General features: G+C 44.5%; 1 protein-coding gene across 2 annotated transcripts; it reads right to left on the bottom strand.

The window, feature by feature from the left end:
* Positions 1–91: 91 nt before the first annotated feature.
* LOC127588137 (voltage-gated potassium channel subunit beta-3) lies at positions 92–18,437 on the bottom strand. 2 transcript variants are annotated; one of them, XM_052046726.1, is made up of 15 exons: positions 17,302–18,437; positions 17,115–17,253; positions 5,045–5,088; positions 4,918–4,955; positions 4,661–4,740; positions 4,447–4,491; positions 4,015–4,059; positions 3,843–3,886; positions 2,947–3,033; positions 2,776–2,861; positions 2,568–2,688; positions 2,382–2,476; positions 2,077–2,197; positions 1,759–1,847; positions 92–1,304 (listed from the first exon to the last, which is right to left on the bottom strand). In XM_052046726.1, the coding sequence occupies exons 1-15, from the start codon at positions 17,441–17,443 to the stop codon at positions 1,215–1,217; spliced, it is 1,266 nt and encodes a 421-aa protein (XP_051902686.1). In that variant the 5' UTR covers positions 17,444–18,437; the 3' UTR covers positions 92–1,214. The 2 variants fall into 2 exon arrangements, with proteins under 2 accessions (XP_051902686.1, XP_051902685.1); XM_052046725.1 differs by having other exon boundaries at positions 17,115–18,437.
* Positions 18,438–18,738: the final 301 nt, after the last annotated feature.

The following is an 18,738-nucleotide window of genomic DNA, read 5'->3' as shown; positions in this document are numbered from 1 at the left end:
CTCACTCTCCATAGAAGTCGTAGAAAATGCATGGAAACCAGAGTATTAAATGCTCAGAACGTGGAAACAAAAACACAGAATTTCCCAGAGAGATGTTTGAAGAAGCTGTAAAAGGCTTCCATTAAAAAAACAAACAAACATATATTTACTCAATCTCACCCCGTGTGAATCGTAGCTCGACTTTTACAAATGACCTCTGCGTGCACTCGACATGTCTTCAATGTCACACTTGGAGCTTTCGATCTTTGATCCTTTTTGCCGTCAAGTGCAGCTCTCAAGGGTGCTGCAAATCTACATCACGCCGATAAAAGCCATGCCATATTTGATAACCTGTTGGAGCTTTTCTCTCTTAAAGGGACATGCGCACAGTTGAGGAACAGATGAGGCAAAAAAAAAGACACTGCCAAGAGATGCGACAGGGTTGGAAAAACGTACTTTGACGGTAGCCACCCCGCTTTGACCCCGTGAAAGAAACACATGAAACTACACACGATAATGCAAAGATTTGAATCTTTCCGCTACTTTTTGAAATGCATTCACTTTCATCAAGAGCAGTCATTCTTCGCCAAACTTTGTAAACTATAATCTCACGTCCTTAGTGCATTTTTCATAACTCTGAGTAAACTGCCTATTTCTAAAAAGCATGTGATGTATTTTTATTTTTATTTTTTAATTTCTTTATTTTTTTTTTAACCGCACAAGTGAGCCAACTTGGTAAAGCAGTGAATCCTTGCCAGACCAGTCGCATGCACACTATGGGAAATGTTGGTCATGACACATTTGAACCAACTTCTGTCCCTCTTGATGCTCGTTGCGGTTGCTGGGGACATAGTTCAGACTGTCAAAATGTAGCCGGAAGCAGCTCACGCATTGACTCAGCATATTTTAGCTTTTGGAGTCAAAGTCCTTTTTTTTTTTTTTTTTTGCAACCTCTCGCTTCTAACCTCTGACCTCCTCTACTGTGGACATCATTTTCCAATCAGTGAGTATTAATATGACCGGTTTCTGTTGTGATGAACAACTGCAAGATTTTTTTTTCCCCCTTCCCCCCATACATGATACAATGTACTGCGCGCAACGGTTTAATGCGCTCATTCTGGTAGCATAATGTTGCTGAGAACATGCAAGTTGTTGAGTATACGGCAGAGAAAAAGCAAAGTCTTTTTTGTCTTCTTGGTCGTTCTTCTTGCTTTTTGCTCGGACAGGTGCGAGGTTCACGCGCGAGATTCCTTCTTTGAGTGCGGCTTGTTTCCCAGCACGGCGTCCATCTCCGTGACTGTTTGGGGGTTCATATGGGATAAAATCTGCAAAGGAGGAAAAGTGTCATGAAATGCTGTCCCCATTGGAAGTTCACTACAATGGAGTCAATTCAGAAGATGACCAAAATTTGCTGTTGTGAAAATTACTTTGACTGTTTATCTAAAGATGGGGTGAGCAAAGTATGGTTCGTGGGCCACATGCGGCCTGTGTTGTTCTTTAATCTGGCCCGCTTTAATAATATTGAATGATATTGAATGTAGCCAAGGTTTTATTTTTTTTCGTAGAATTGAATCATATATTTGTTCATTTATTATCTTATTTTCATTTATTGTACATACATTTTGTCACACTTATTATCATCATATAATCAGTTTTTGGACAATGAGCACATTCATCAATATCAAGTGAGCTGAACTGTAATCAAACTGCAAAAACTGTACACATAACTTGAGTTAACCGCTATCGATCTGATGGACCGAGAGAGAAAAGAATGTTTACCCGCAGTGCACCCAGGTTCTCCAGTAGCTGGTCTGTGTTTGAAACCCCCAGAAGTACTGAGCTGACGCCTTCACTGCGAAGGCACCATGCTGAGAAGGGTGGGTGGGGGGTGGAGGGGGTTAAAGAAAAAAGGTTATCTGCAAGAGATTCACGCTGAACGCATGCTTGCAGGATATTATTCAACGGTCCAAAATTTCTTAAAGCAGAAACAGACCTCTTGACTGTGAGGCAGGTATGCTAACATGAAGCCGCCATGCTACACGGAGGCAATTTTTTTTTAACAACCGATATCTGCAGTGCTTTTTTTTTTAGCCGTACCGATGGCCAACTGTGCGGCGGTGCATCCCAGCCTGTCTGCCAGTAGGTGGAGCTCTTTGATTTTAGCAAGCTGCCTTCTCCCCTCCTCACTGTTCACTCGCTCCCTCAGCCACTGGTAGCCCTTCAGCCGCAGTCAATTGGAGAAACGGGGAGGAGGGGGTGGGGGGAAAGAAAAAAAATTTTGAGTTAAAATGCTTCTCTACTGATTTGTAACAACAACAACAACAAAAAAACACGCCTCACTGATTGGGTGTGGAATTACACCGAGAAGAATCCCACAGGAGTAGCGGCGAAGTCAAACTGACCTTCATTGCTGCTCTGGAGCACTCTGGTACGCCGTCGCTGTACTTTCCGGTGATTAATCCACACGCCAGCGGTGACCAGGTCATCGCTCCGACACCTGAAAGAGACCAGTGGATTTGTCTTGGCCTATTCGACAATGAAGCGGAGATGATCAAGTGAGGATGTCAACGTTGGAGATGAATTGATACCGATCTTGTGGTAGAGCTCCGGTAGCTGCACCTCGACTTTATCCCTCTGGAAGTAGTGGTACTCGGCCTGCTCGCACACGGGCGGGATCAAGTTGAACTGGCGGGCTACCGAGTAAGCTTCCTAATTTGCAGGAAAGATTGAGAAGGAGATGGTTATCGGCCCCTCTCCGTTCACAAAGTGAAAGCAGGACAATGAATTGAAGGTCACCATGATTTCCATGGCGCTCCAGCGGGAGGTGCCCCAGTACATGGCCATGCCCTGGTTTATGACAAACGTCATGGCCCGCACGATCTCTGTGGGACGGCAGTTTAGAATGCCAGATTGAAAACCCGATTCCATTCCATAGCACGGCTGATCTTAAAGCATGTTCACGCTTACCTTCCATCGGACTGTTGACGTCATTTCTGTTGGCAAAAACAATGTCCACGTAATCGAGCTGGAGCCTCGATAAAGATCCTCTTAAACCTGATGATGATACCATGCAGCGCGATATGAAATATTAAGACGACGAAACAGTCCCAAAATACGGTGTTAAAGTCCATGCGGATGTTGTTGCGCATCTCAGAAGGACACGAGTGTCTTACACCAATTTGGGAAAAAAAAAAGAAATAAATAAATCAAATGACAAATGTCAGCCTCTAGATGGCGCTGGAGGAAAAAGTCTCATTTGACATTTCAATTCAGTTGTATAACTCGTGAAAGAAACATGAACGTATCATCAAATCCCGAGCCAGAAACACAATTTTAACAATGCCATTGCCGCTGGATCGGAAACAAATCTGTTTTTAGAAGGCTGATGTGGACTCAAAGCCCGTCTGTTACGTATTCTTGCCAAATGTCATGGCTCACCCGTGCGGGTATGTCATCGTTTTGGTCCACATTTTAGTGACAGGCCCGAAGCCGACTTTAAAGCCCAAGTATGAGATCTGTCCCAGCGTGCCGCGCAAACGTTAAAAGCTGCACAAACTTGACCCGTTACGTAACGGCCACAAATCAAAAGGCTTGTGACAGTGACGCCCCCCCGGTCAAATCCTTATTTAATTGGACAGCCCAAAGCCATGATCCACACGGTGCGCGCTAAACAAACAAAAGTAGCCTTCTATAGGATTACGTTGTGCGGGAAGAGCAGATCAGGCGGCTGGAAAAACGAATGATCCCCAGTTGGATTTTCCAATGGGAGCTTCGCCGTATTGTTTTGTCCCCTCGGCTGACCTTGAGTCGCTAATTCACACCAGATCGTTTCATCCCAAAGGGCAAATGGCATCATGCTTTACCTTCAATGATGTGCTTTCTGGAGAGCCCTCTCTCTGTTTCTGCTCTGTGAAATGACAAAAGTAGACTCTGATGATATGAATTTGAGCTAACAAGGGGACAAGATCCACCGTTCGAAATAATATTCATACTGCACTGAAAAAACAAACAAACAAACAGCCCGTAAATACTTACTGGCCTCCCCAGTAGATCTTTGTTGTAATGACAAAACTTGAACGTCTATTAGGAAAGAGGAATTATTCATTATGTGGTTTAAATAAAATATTTGCCCAATTTACACGATAATACTATGCCAAATTGAACAGCAGCACATATAGACGAATAATCTAACCAATACACTGTCATATATTCTTTATCCTCTGCCTAAAATGCCGAATATTCCTGCGTCTTACGGAATCGTTTATGAAACCCTTCTTGGTTTCGATCTCTATGTCTGTCTTACGCTGCCCCCGGTGGCTAAGACGAGCATGGCCACGGAACAAATGAAACTCGCATAAGCCGAGGCACCGCTGCGATGTGTTGCTTCGTAGCAAATCACGAGGACGCAAAGAAATGTATTTCACATATATTTGTCTGATTAAGAAGTGGTAGTGGATCGTAAGTGACCTCCATCCTTTCTTCTTGATTATGTTTCCCAGCGTGATCTCTGCCCTGTGGAAAGACACATTAAGGCGACTTAATTTCATGGGGCGCGTACATCTTTACAGCATGATATATGGCTAACGCACAAAAGAAGGTGGAATGTATATATATCTATATATGTATATATAGATATATATATGTACACATATACTGTACAAGATCATAACCGAAGTCTGACCTTCCGGAAGCGTAAACCTCTGCGGTGTCAAACAGGTTGACCCCATTCTCATACGCTAAGGTCATCAGGTTCTCTGCCATCTGAGGGAAGAAATAGAGGTCGAGACTAAGGGAGGAACGTGATGGATGTGTGGCAACGACTCCACGCGTGACCATGCGACAAAGGAACACAGAAGCCGCGGTTATTGATTCGGTAATAACGGTGGCCGTAAAATAAAGAAATAAATACAAGAGACGGTTGTGAGTATAAGGGCTCACCTCATCGGATATTTGTGATCCAAACGTCACCCATGTCCCTGGATGTGAGGAGATTGATGGATGTGCGTGTTACATTTGAGGCCACGGGAGAGAAAGATGACATTTGACTTCACACTTGGGAACTCACCTAAGCCGAGGCAGGAAACACGTAGGCCGGACTTCCCGAGGTTCCTGTGAGGAGACAGAGGAGACGCGACCTTTGAAATGAAATTGAATTTTGACAAATTGTATTTACATTTTGAACAGGGATTACGTTCGGCAAATGTGTCCTCTGCATTTAACATTTCGCAGTCGGCGCACCGAAGCAGGGAGCTCAGCTTTATTACTGCCTCTTAGTTTCACACTTGACGTTGCGCAAACGACTTGAGGGATATATATATTGATTCATAGATCAATAGTAATAACGGTGAATGTTAATGAGACGGGGGGTGGGGGGGAGTGCCACATGAAGATGTATGTTACCGCGCTGCTCGGTGCCAATGCGCCTGTGGTTAAAATGTGTCTAATTGTTGCGAGAACAATTGACCTTCTGCCGTTCATATGTTAACAGCTCGCAGTCGTGGTCCGCTTAAGCGGAATAGCTGCGGGGAAGCAGGCTCGGATGGAGTCCGAGCCAAAAGCCCCGAGCCTCGGGTCTGAGCGCTAAATGGCCCAAAATGTACCAGCAGGAGCTGAGGAGAGATTTATTACCCAACATGCCACATTAGATTTCCCAGACGGCTGAGTTTTGAAGGGCAAAAAAAAAAAAAAAAAAGCTGCATTTGTGACCACGGGAGAAGATAAAATGTCTTGATGCCGGCTCTCCTCCTGCATGTGTGATCTCCTAAATCCTAATTAGAGGCAAGTAAAAGGGTGGGAGAGGAGCATCAGAACCGCAGAGCTACCGTAGCTGCTCGCTGTCTTTTCATTGCCAGTGGCCCCCCATCTTCCACTTGCCCCCCACCCATTACACTGCCTGTCTGCCTGCCTGTGTCCGCCACAAATAACCAAATGCAGGAAGACAGTCTGTCAGAGCATTTAGACTCAGCCCAGCGAGCCCTGCTTTTATTTTCTCTGCTCTATTTTTAATGCCTGACCCTTGAGCTATTTTTAGATTTTCTGTACATGTAAGCGTTTGTGTCCTGCCGCGTGGGCGTGCATGCCAGAGTGCGCACGCGCACTCCCGCGTATGCAGCGTGTGGGTGTGAAATGCTCATTGTTTAGACTCTGTCAAAATAGCACACTCCAGCAGGGTCAGGATTGCTTAGCTGCAGGGTGGAGGATGCAAAGAAAAGGCGAGTAGTGCTTGACTGAAGCCGATTCCTGGGATGCGAGGCCTGACTTTCCAACACGGCTTCCCACCAATGACAGCAGGACTCCTCTGAGACCGGCAACACACTCACTTTGAACACTTCAACATCGTATACGAGGCACAGGGGACATTTTCTAAAACCATCGGAATTGTTTTCATTTGTTTTGTGCGTTAATGAAAAGGCAGACAGGGAGACCAATAGTTAGCGACTTTGCCGGCTAGCTAGCTGGTTAGCTGCTGGCCTAAATACTCATGGAAGGACTGACTTCGAATAATTGTTCCATGAAGGTGTGCTAACGAAAAGACAGACAGAGAGACCAATAGTTAGCGACTTTGCCAGCTAGCTTGCTAGTTAGCTGCTGGCCTAAATACTTATAGAAGGATTGACTTTGAATAATTTTTCCATGAAGGTGTGCTGATGAAAAGACAGACAGAGAGACCAATAGTTAGCGACTTTGCCAGCTAGCTAGCTAGTTAGCTGCTGGCCTAAATACTTTTAGAAGGACTGTCTTTGAATAATTGTTCCATGAAGGTGTGCTGACGAAAAGACAGACAGAGACCAATAGTTAGCGACTTTGCCAGCTAGCTAGCTAGTTAGCTGCTGGCCTAAATACTTATAGAAGGACTGACTTTGAATAATTGTTCCATGAAGGTGTGCTGATGAAAAGACAGACAAAGAGACCAATAGTTAGCGACTTTGCCAGCTAGCTAGCTAGTTAGCTGCTGGCCTAAATACTTTTAGAAGGACTGACTTTGAATAATTGTTCCATGAAGGTGTGCTCATGACTTCCTAGCGGTCAATTGTCATAATTTTCTTGGCTGCAGTGCTTCCACCGGTGTACAGCATGTGGATGTAAGATTTTTTTTCAGCCTCTCTGTTTATTTTACCAATCAGATGTCTAATTCAACCTCACATGGGGTCACAGCGCTGGCCCTCGATTTGGGGGAATATTGATTCTAAACTGTGTTTTGTGTAGTATTGATGGTTTGTGTGGTTGCAAAGTCATAGTGGTTGTATATTAACCTGCTTGAAAAAAAGGGAACTCTTAAACAGCATAGTGTGAGTCAATTCGAGACTCTTATTGGCCTTGACTCTCGAATTGATTTACACTGATTACACCTTTTCTGTTGCTGGTCCCTCTCTCTGGAATGACCTCCCACTGAACATTCGGCAAGCCTCCTCGCTGCCCATCTTTAAAGCCCTCCTCAAAAAACCCACTTGTATTCTTTGGCGTTCGACTCAGCATGATTTTACTGCTTGGTGCTTTCCACCGCCTTTATTACCATTTCGTCTTACTGTTTATTGTGTATGTTAAATCGCTCCATGTACAGCACTTTGTACGCAGCGATGGCTGTTTGAAAGTGCTCTATAAATACTGTTGACTTGACTTGACTTACACTGAGTATACCATGTACCTGTATGATATATCAAAGGATATATTCATACATGAAATAGCTTCAGGGAGGCAACATCCTGGTATTAAATGCATGGTCCACATATACAGTGTATCCAATATGTGCAGTAAAAAAAAAATCAATTGAGTATGTCAGTGTTTCTCTTCCATCTGCACCCTTCCCGCACTGAGCCCAACTCCACAGCTCTCTGCAGTGCTGCAGTCTGCTTTATGACTATCAGTGAGTGCGGAAGGGCACACGTCACTCTTGACTTTGGCTGAGAAACCTGTCCCTCACTTTCCCTCTGACATACGCACGCACTCCAAGACCAAAGTCTGCAGACATGACATTTCATGTGAAAAAAATAAATAAAAAACATCCCGAAAGAATGTGCTGTGCAAAGGCGGGGGCGGCCTCCCGATGCGTCACCAGGCCCGTTCACGCTTGATGGCGACGAAGCTGCAACGCGGGCACACATCTGTGTATGGCCCTGCATGAGTGCGCTCATGAGCAGTGCACACAGATGCTGCTCTGGCCTTCATAAGGAGCGCTGCATGGTTTCTCCTGTATTATCATTTCTGTCGCACAATAAATCACAAAGCCCAGACAAGGTGGTTGGACGGGACTCGGTTGTTGTGATACATTATTAATGGCGCAGGGCGGGGAAGGCACACAGGTGCTCTGTCATGATGTGGTCAGCATTTTAACCTGTGCTGACACCTCCAGTTAGCTCGCACCCGCGGCGGCGGTGAGACAATACGTGCAGATGGTCGAGAGTACTTGATGGATGTTTTGTCTTCAGAAGGCACGTTCATGCTGAGCAGGCTTTACTCCATAGGCAAGCACACCTTAGATCAGCCCGCGGGCCGTAAAATAAAATGTACAGTACTTTCAAAATTTTGGATAATGCGTGTTGGGTCGTGGCCAGGCTCTTATTAGCCTGTGAAAAGTGGCTTGGATTTAAGTAAATAAAGCCAACTTTAATTTTTTTTATCAATGTGCGTGGACGAAACCAGCAGGACTTTTACTTTGAAACCTGTTGAAGGTATGCGTGCGTCGTTTACGTACAGGTGTTTGCGCGTGATTAGCAACGAATCATGGTAACGATTCAAAATGGTCGCCTGTGCGCCCCCCCCCCCCCCTCAAAAAAAGGATGGACGCTGAAGGCTGTGGTTTGAAGAAAATACAGACTGTTCAATATTTATTTACAAAAGTCGGTTTATTTGTGGTGAGTCGGTTGCCGTCTTGAAGCACAATGACGTGATCGGCACGACGAGACGAACCATGCGGAATAAATCCAGACATTTGACTGAGGCTGGGAAAGCGTAGCTTTCCGAAGATTTGTTTGCGAAGCTCGAAAAACAACAAGATGAGTTTACCAAGCTACGCGCAGCCAGAGAAGCGGCAACGAGGACCAGCTTTGTGATAACCCACGACATCGCTACGAACACTAATCCATTTTCGGACGGGGGAATTCGTTCAAGAGTGCTAATATGTCCGGAGCAAGAAAAGAAGTTCATTAAATCCAGGTAAGGACCCTCTTTTACTGCTGAGCATCTGTCGTGTGCATCACATCTGCACCGCAAACGTTCATCCTGCTTTGATGCACTTGTCGAAGCTCAATAGAAAAACAAAACAAAACACTGAAACGTGCTTACCTAGATTTTTTTCCTGCATTGTTTGGACAAAAAATGTGAGCTATGTTTCTTGATTAAAAAAACATTGCGGTATCTTCATCGAAAACTAAAATCAGAAAGCATTGCAGTGTTCATGTTCTTGAAAAAGAGTTTCGTTATTTCACAGAATAAATACTGTACTCTCATCATCTAACAATAACATCTACTCATCAGTTTCTGTAAACAATGTCATGTACTTATTTCAATGTAGACATACAATCGATGACCGGAGTAGATTTCAAACCTTTGGCCACAATATTTTATGCTTCTCATTCGGTCCCACCCCAGGGAAAAATAACTGCCCATCCCTGCTTTAGATATTAACATTCACGTCAATGGGTGTTTGTGTGTGCACGCTCGTTTTTCTGAAACAAATTGGTGGCAAGATGGTGGACGTTCCGCATGTTTATAATGATGCCCCATGGCTGCTGGGTTTGAAGAAATCTACAGGGTGTCTTTTAAGTCTCTGTTGGCAAAAAAAGCACATTATGAAGAAATGACATTTTCAACTTCAATTTTGTTCAATTTTAAGAAATAACAGCTGCAGTATGTTTCCAGGATTTTGCTGGTTTCATGTGAATTTGATGCAAGGACTGCATATTGTGTCAAGACTTATTGGGGACACTTATACTAAACACCAGAACAAATGTTTGGGCTGTAAATGTACCAGGAATATCTGTCTCTTTTTTAAATCAACCTTCCACCTTCCAAAAAAATGCCACCTTATAATATTGAAATTTATGAAAACATACAGTAATGGCATCATTAGATACAATGTTAAATCGTTTTGGAGAGGATAAAGAATACATGCCAATGAGTGTTGTTCCAGTATACCATATTCTCTGTCTACATGCTTTTGTAAGGATTTAGTTCATCGCGCTGAAGACTTCCGTGTTACGATGAAAATGCAATCTGTAACTGCCTCACATTTGCCGTTTCTATTTATGTCTTTTATTCTTGGCTCCTCTAAATAATGCAACGCAGTTCGAGGCAGAACTAATTTTTACTGATACACAAGTATCCACACCGTCACAAGGGTATAAACAGTTCTGCCCAAGATTCGCAAACGCTCTGGCAAAGCGATGCCAATTTAATGTGCACTTGCGATTAATTTATTCCACTATTTTTGTATCTCCTCCATGCTGCTCACAGACCATTGTACAGTCTTCCCTTTTTCACATTTTCATTCATTTGTTGCGTTTCTCACTTAGACTGCAGCGTGTGGCAGAAGCCGTTCTTGTCACTGTTCTACTTTTCACCTCAGCTATTATTAACGAAACGTGCTAAACAATCAAGTGATTGTGTAGTGTGACGTATTTTGTTCAGTACCGTCCATTCAAACCGCCGAGAAAGTGGGTCTGTCCTAATTGAAGACATGATGCAGGAGAATTGAATGGAGGGGAAAATTACTACTCTGTCTCTCTCATACAGCTATATTAGTGGGCATGACCCACCTATTAAAATGCACGTAATGAAGTGGAGCAGCTCCAGTTGATATTAAAGTAGTGAACCACTTTATGACGGTTGGAAATGTCCCAGGAGACACGGTCATGGACAAAGACGCGCATATAATTCCGAAGGCGGAAAAATAATGAGGGTTTTCAAGGGTTTTTATTTCACTAGAATACGATTAAAAGTTGTTTAAATGACCCGGTAATGTGAATTCAGAAATGTGTTTTGCAAAGACTGAGGACTGAAGTATGTAGATGTAACATTAAACTGTTTGTCATCATTTCAGTTTTCCTGATGTTTTTAGGCTTGGTTAAAATGGAGGGGTGGGGGGGCAGTAGTGCAACTTGGCCCTAGCATGAGTCGCCCCTCCCACGCTAGATACGCACTTTCAATTATCTGACGCAGTGGCGCAATGTGCAGTTAGCACGCTTGCTCTGCCTCCACCCTGAAAATACCTTCATAATCCGCTGCCGTGGCTGCGTTAGAGTGCCTCGTTGTCTGCTGTGAGCTCACGCATGTCACGCAGAAGGCAGAGAGGTGAAGAGGGGAGAAATACATTTGAAAAAGTCCGACTTGCCTTCAACGTGTGGCTTGGGGCTGATTTTGAAGTCTCGTTATCTAAGCCTGTCTGGAAATTTTTTTTAAGCATTCATTGTTCACTCTTCTCTGGGGTGTATCAAATTTCAAAGGCATATTTATTTTGGACTTCACAGGGATTTTGAAGCGTGTGTTTTGGTTTAGCGTTAGCCAAGTAATGAGATGAGGTAAATTGGTAGGTCAGTGGCACCTGCCAACTTGCTGTACTGTATGTCTGGACAAAGAGCGATGAAGCGGAAGATTTGAATGGCGGCTCACTTTTCCCTGGCTGGCTGCCTCATGAATGCTATACCTCATAGGCTTGGACGGCTCAAGGAATTTAACATGATTGAATGCAGTTGTCCACATGTTTGGGCCTATTTGGATGTCAGCTGATGCATACTTGCGTGATGGAAAGCATATGAGCTGAGCTACTCACTGTCACAGTTACGAGATGGAAAAAAAACCCAACACGACAATACAACCCCCCCCCAACCCCCCCGAAATCTATGCTCATATTTGATATTTTAGCCACATATCCATTTTCTATATCTACTTGGCGGCCCCCAATAGGATAAGTGGTTACAGAAAGTGAATTGATAGTGGATGTTATTTTATTTTATTTTATTTTTTTTTGGGTGTGTAATAATTTCCTTGAATGACTCGCTCCCTGTCACCGTTAGCTCTTTGTCCAGAGGCAAAGAGGCATCAGCCCCCGTTTTATAGTTCACTCATCCAGTGGCTGTGTTTGGCATATGCAAATAGTTTGCTGGATATATATAAACTGTGTATATATAAACTACATATATATACATGTGTAGTTTGTAGCATTTTGTGCTTACCTTTTCATAGTTTGCAGTATATGTGGAGAGCAAATATTGAGTCTGTTTCTATAGTTTCTACTGTTGAGTGCAAGTTTTGTTAACGGAAGAACTTAAAAAAAATGGCTTTGTTATTTTGGTGGTGGAATATGGAACGGATTACAAGCATTTTCATTCATTTTGATGGGGAAAGATGATTTGACAATGCCAAATTAAACTTGTAAATCTAAAGCGAGGTTATTATGGACAAACAAAAAGGAACAAAATAATATCACTTAAAATTGATTTAAAATTTTTTCTAAACGACACAAAAAAGTTTTAAAAAATTAAAATAAATGAAAAAAACAAAGCATTTTTGAAGAAACAAAGACGAACGAACCAACCTGCTCTAAAAGCCAATTAAAAAATAACTGAATGTGAAAAGTAAAAGCCAGAACGAAATAAAAACAAACTATAATGACAAAAACACAAAACACCATATTGGCCTTGGCTCAATAAAGTCTGGCAAACACTGGTTGAGATCAACAATCTGAAGCAGTCTACAGGAGCGCAATGAATGCCATTCAGTATTTCCGGCCCCCAGATGAGGTGAATATATGGGCGAAACTTGACTAGGCTGTTGAGGTTGGCTGATTTGTTCATGTGCTGGCTGAGGGTTGAGGCGTTCAAAAATGCACAGTTGAAGTGCACTCCGAGAGAGCAGCGGACTCGATGTCAGCGCACTCACATCGCAATGCTAATTGACGCTAATGCACTGCCCGGTCGAACCACAGCGAGAGTATCGAGTGCTCGAGATCACGTCGCAGCTCGGAAAACATGTTAATTCGAATGCAATGTTGACTTTGAGAAGTTGCGTTGGAGCGCCCATGCGCACTGTGGAGCGGTGTTGCTGAAAAAGCAAGGCCGAGTACTACGTGACATGTCCAAATCTGTGGAAAGCTTTCGGAACCTTTCTGTTTTACATATTCCAAGCCCTGGATACAAAGTTTGGCGTCATCTTGCTTAGGCGGCGCTCGGCTGCAGTCGCGCCACAACCCCGCTGGTGCTCTTTGCCAGAACGGTGGCCCGCTCCCAGCGTTTCTTGCACATTTCCCGCTCGAGTGGACTGACCCAGTCAGGTCACAACCATTATTTTCTCCATCACAACAATAATTAATTCATATTACATGTGCATATACATTAGCTATATATGGACTTCTTATCCTGCTGCATTTCTTCATGTAAGAGAGCGAGAGCTATTTTAAGCAATCTTTTCCGAGGTTTTAATGGGATGTGTGTGACTGGCTATTTGATTGCTAATTTGTGGCTCATATTAGCCGGCTTACACCTTTTACAAGTCTAGAGATCCTTTTTGCTGGGAGATTTTGGAGTGAACCAGTAATGGATATTGTGCTCATAAATGACTAAACGGTGTATAACTTGTTGGTCTTATACTGACTGTATTGGGCAATAACTAAAGTGTATTCTTTAACTCACGTTTACGATGCAATTAAACAGGTTTTTAAGAATCTCGTCTCAGGGTAATTTGGGAAGAAAGTGTGCTACACTGTAAGCGGAAAACTAGCAATGTGATGCTATGAAGTGTAGATTTCACATCTCGGTTGACGAGCATCCCTTTGTCAGCAAAATACGGTTCTTGTAGAGTAGATTCCGTTTTGCCATATGGGAATTTCTCATTTGTTTGTCATGAAACCGCCGTGAATGTTAAGAACAAATGTTGTACAGAAAGCTGTCGGATTTCAAACGTTGTGGTTTTGTGGTCTTGACATTTTGTATTTAACACACGGCAGAGCTTCAATTGCAATTATGTGTACAGTCTAAATTGACCAAAAGAGCCTAGCTGACATGGCTTTCAAAACCACTGATTTCATTTGCCCGTGGCGCTTAATGATTACGACTGGCTAATTCTGCCTAGCAACAAATGACTAGAACAAAAGTTTCTTTCTGTTGTCTGTTTTATCGCAATTGATTTGAGTTTAGTTTTCGAATGAATCACTCATGATTTGACTCGTCTAAAAGTTTTCGAATAACCGCCCTGATCTCCACAAACCAGTCGGCTCGCTCATCTCTCAAGGCAGCTAACTAGCTAACTAGCATGGCTAGCATCAGTTCATTTCTGCTAATATGTTACTTTACTAAATGGAGAGGATCACAGAAGGAGTGACTCATTTTCTGAGAAAGAAATACTTTTACTGTTGTACTGTTTTTATTTCATTTACAAAAAAAAAACTATCGTTGATTTTCTTTTTACATTTACTTATGTATAAAATAATACATTAAGAGCGTTCATTGCAATGTGCGATCTTTTCAGTCACCACTATCATGCCGTCAGACTCTGCCCAGACATGATTAATCAACAAACGCAACAAAGTTCCAGCAGGGGCATAGCATGAAGTAGCTGTTATTGTCACCGAGTGTGCTACTCAGGTTAATGATGTGTCCCGTCGGGATTAGCAAACATGTAGCAACAGCGGGAACGACAGGTGCCATCTGCGAGGTGTGACTCGTGGCACATCTGTCTCGCCGAGTCCTCGCGTTTGCCGCACAAAGTCGGCAGCACAAAAGCCACAGTGCTTGAGCTTTGATTTTTGTCGCTTTGCAATAAAAATGCACAGCACGGACTGTGGGCAGCCTGATAAGCAGCAGCAATGCTCGGGGTGTTAGCGATAAACTAAAGGCTATGCCGAGGGTGTTGCCATGGGCAACTGGAGGTGGCCATATGCCGGATCGACGACTGCATTGGCGACGAGTGACACTTTCTTCGGGAATAGCGGAGTGGCAAGACTAATCCAAGAAGTGTGTGCGTTGCATGTGACTGCCTTTCGTTGTGTGCCTCGCTCCTCTCTGAAAAGCTCATAGATGAAAAGCAAATGAACTGAAAAAAAGGACACAAGCGGTTCAATCAACCCGATTAGCGGGGGGAAAACGATAATGAGATCCCCCTCATACTTATTGGATTCTACAGTGACGCAGCGAACCGATGAAGCATCGTTCGCTAGTATGTGCACATAAATGGGATTTTTTTTCCCCGTATTCTGTGTCTAAACCCCAACAAGCTCAGCCCCCCCCCCCAAAAAAAGATGATGTTGCTCTGTTTTCATACATCATGACTCAGACCTGATGTTGTGTGCTGCAATGATTTTTTTTTTTCTCTCTCCGCGGCCACACAAAAAGCTTTTTAAAGCCTCCAAGATGGACGCCGGACATTTTGGGAAAAACATTTTCTTTGAATAAAATGTTTGATTGGGGATTAAAAAAAAAACATGGTCATGTCCAGCTGGGGCTGAAATCTGGTTTCTCTCTCTCTCTCTCTCCTCTCTCTCTCTCTTTTTTTATTATAATTTTTTTTTCTTAACACATACTGTACAACGCAAATGCTGCGGGGGCTGAGCTAAACGCACATGTCGACAACCTGAACAATATGTTCCGCAATGTTTGCTGGCGACCTCAATGTCACCTTCCAGCGTAGCTCTTGCATAAAGATGAGGGCAAAACGACCATTTTCCACCCAATCTATCCACATTAAAATGCACTCCCGGTTTGTCACGGGCTTGCCAAATTAACAGGTGGGCGCTGCCTGTAACCTTTCACCCTTCAGGCTTTTATAATCGTAGTCAATCGGAAGGAAAAACAGGATACAATGGATCAATGAAAGGTAAAAGGAACAACGTGGCTCATGGAGACGAGTCCAAAATAATTTGTAGTCGACAGGCTCCTTGCAAGTTGATCATGTAGTGCATCTGAGGTGCGTAAAGACTTATTTTCTTTTCCTCCCTTGGGTAATTGCCGGTTCCTGACAGTCGTAAATGTTCAATATTTACTCGAGGTTCCTGCCGAGCCTCGGATGTCACGTGCGATGGCAAGATGCCAACTTACGCTAGCCAGATTTCAGCAATTGAGGAGCGACTCATTGAGTTGGCTGTTTTGTGTGTAACAAGTCATTCTGCACAACGGAAACGTCGGCCAGAAATTGGCATCTGGGCTGCGGCTATTGAATATTTCGGTATTCTTTCTGAAAATGGAATCGAATAATCAAGTGTTCAGCTAAAATTCAAAACAATTCATTGAATAATGTACGACCAACTGGTTTTATTTTTAGATAATCAACACATTTATTTTTTACTTCAAACTAAATGAGTGTGGGAAGAACTGACGTCAGAAGCACTGTAACGATTTCACAGGTTTACCGGTTTGTTAAAAGATTGATCAGTCAGAACTGCACCTATCTCAGACCGCAAGTGCTGCTGGGAACAACTTGTTCCGAGGGGTTATCGTCCTTTATTTTTAAGGTTTGTTTTGAAGTTGGCCTTCCCACTACGTGTTGAACAAAGCGTTGCAGCGGCTAGCTTGACTATCTTACCAAATTTTGGATCTGTGGTGTCAATATCCCACGGCTCGGGGCAATACGAAGACGAGTGATGAGATGGAAGTAGCGAGAGAGGGAGGTACAAGGAAGTAAAAGCCATCTTGGCCACCGGGGGCAGTATAAGACAGACATCGGGTTATGCCGTACTGTAAGCTCACTTCCTCTCTCAGCTTCTCAGTCCAAAAGTAACCAAGTCATTCTTCACAGAGGATCAAGAATATATGCATTTTTAGGATTATTGTATGTTTGGAATTGTATCTGCACGTGTTGTTGAAAGGGTACCGACAACGCCCTCTAGTGGCTAAACGTTTAGCTCACATGCTTGTTGAATTTCCCATTGTATGCTAGCGTCCAGGTAGTAATAGCACCACAAAAAAAAAGCGTGAATCCATTTTTTAAAGAACATTTGCACAAATTATATCACCTGCCACCATGCAGAGCTTCAAAATAAATGAATGGCTCAGATCTCCGGTCATTCGAATCCGAACGACCACCGTATTGGAAACGTTCGACTGAATTTGTTGGATTATCTGGAGGTCAAAAGGACACGGCCATTCAACCGAAAGAGCGTTTCACACATACGTGTCCTTATCCTGTCCCGCCACCTGTAGCACACTCACCTGTACTTCATACTAGTGTGGCGCCCGATGGCCTCCTTCATGTGCGCGTGGCCCTGAGAGGTCTGGCGCGACCCGGGGCCCTCCCTGGTCTTGACCGACCCTTGGGAGGCGTAGTTGCCATTGCGCTCTTGTCCGCCGCCTCCGCCGCCCGCTCCTCCGCCACTACCACCTCCGCCGCCGCCGCCACCTCCTCCTCCTCCACCGCCGCCGCCACCCCCTCCTACTCCTCCGCTGCTGCCTCCCGGGGGCGGAGCGGTGCGAAGGCCACAAAGTCGGTCCTCGCTGCGACTCTTGAGGTTGTGCTCGGTGCAGGCGAAGGACACCTGCATCCTGACCCTGGTTTCCGGGGGCTGACGTCGGGAGTCGAACCTTTCACTTCACAAATGTTCACTTGGAAATCGGTGCCGCTCCACCTGAATGGGTCTCTCTCTCTCCCGTGGGCCCAGGTTAAAGATTTTGTCTGAGAGTTCCAGGGGGAGGGGGTGCAGGCAAGAGTCCAGCCTCTAACATGACACATGCAGAGCTGCCGTCTGCTCCGTCTCCCGTCTGCTGATGCGAACCTGACAGAAGGCTCTCTGACTTTTCACAAGATGCATCAGGGCTGCAGTCTACTTTAGAAAAAAAAAAAAAAAAAGCACTCGGATGCTTGCTTGCAGATTTGGGGCGGTGGGTGTTCGTCAGGGAGACCTCGGCAGAGGGGCCCACAAACATGAACACGGGCTCGCTCGCGGGGCTTGTGTCTCCTCTTCAGCTGAGGTGACTTGTTCCCGCCTCGGGCTGGAGAGCTCGCCGGCGTGCCGCAACGATGACACACACATCCTCACACTTGCCGTCGAACTCGAGCATTTTTCCTCCCGTCTTCTTCTTTTTTGTCGCAAGGTGGGAAAACACGAGCTTACATCAAAAATTCAGTGCATCATCGTCATGCGTGCAGCAGCTCCGCGCGGTTTGATGCAAGGAGGAGGTGGGAAAAAAAAAAACCCCAGAGGAGGCGATAGCGGCATCAAATCCCACAAAGGTATTTTGTCGGAATTACCTTTTTTTCAGTGTGCGGAGTGGCGAACATGCCGGCAGCAGCTGTCCAAGCCATGCGCGGCTCTCCCGCTTCTTGGTCTCGCGCAGAACGCAACGGAGCAATACGCACTGAGCATCGTGGAGCCGCAAATCAGCTGCAAAAGCTCACAGTGAGCGTCATCCCTTCATCATAATTTCGACTTTTTTTTTTTTTGCTGCTCTTCTTGCATTTTCCAGAAGCTCCCCAAAATGTTCATGGCACACGCCGCAACCTCTCTCTCTCTCTCTCTCTCTCCTCCCCCTTACTCGCCGCCCCCCCTCCTCATTCTCTCTCTCTCTGACTCTCCCATTCATCACACGGATGAACAAATTTCCTCACATCATGTGTGTGCTGCTTATGCAATCTTGCCTCGTGGCTAAATTGGAACTAATTTAAAACCGCGTATCGCAGAACGCACATATCTCTGCCCCCCCCCCCACCCCCATCACACATGCAGCTCTCATGTGAAGGCATGTCTGCAGCTCTGCATCTCATCCACCACACCCATTAATCTGAATGAGCAACCGTCACAATTCTACTGCAATATCTGGAACCGTCATCTCTGGGTGG

The sequence above is a fragment of the Hippocampus zosterae genome, chromosome 16, assembly GCF_025434085.1.
Source record: "Hippocampus zosterae strain Florida chromosome 16, ASM2543408v3, whole genome shotgun sequence".
Classification (NCBI taxonomy): Eukaryota; Metazoa; Chordata; class Actinopteri; order Syngnathiformes; family Syngnathidae; genus Hippocampus; species Hippocampus zosterae.
This window is presented reverse-complemented; position numbering and strand designations above follow the sequence as displayed.

Excerpts from the sequence above, each read along its gene's own strand:
- LOC127588137 (XM_052046725.1), bottom strand. The coding sequence starts at position 17,443 with ATGCAGGTGTCCTTCGCCTGCACCGAGCACAACCTCAAGAGTCGCAGC. Across the intron at positions 5,089-17,114 it reads CACACTAGTATGAAGTACAG|GAACCTCGGGAAGTCCGGCC; the intron begins GTGAGTGTGCTA and ends GTCTCCTCACAG. Across the intron at positions 1,305-1,758 it reads AGAACCTGGGTGCACTGCGG|ATTTTATCCCATATGAACCC; the intron begins GTAAACATTCTT and ends CCTCCTTTGCAG.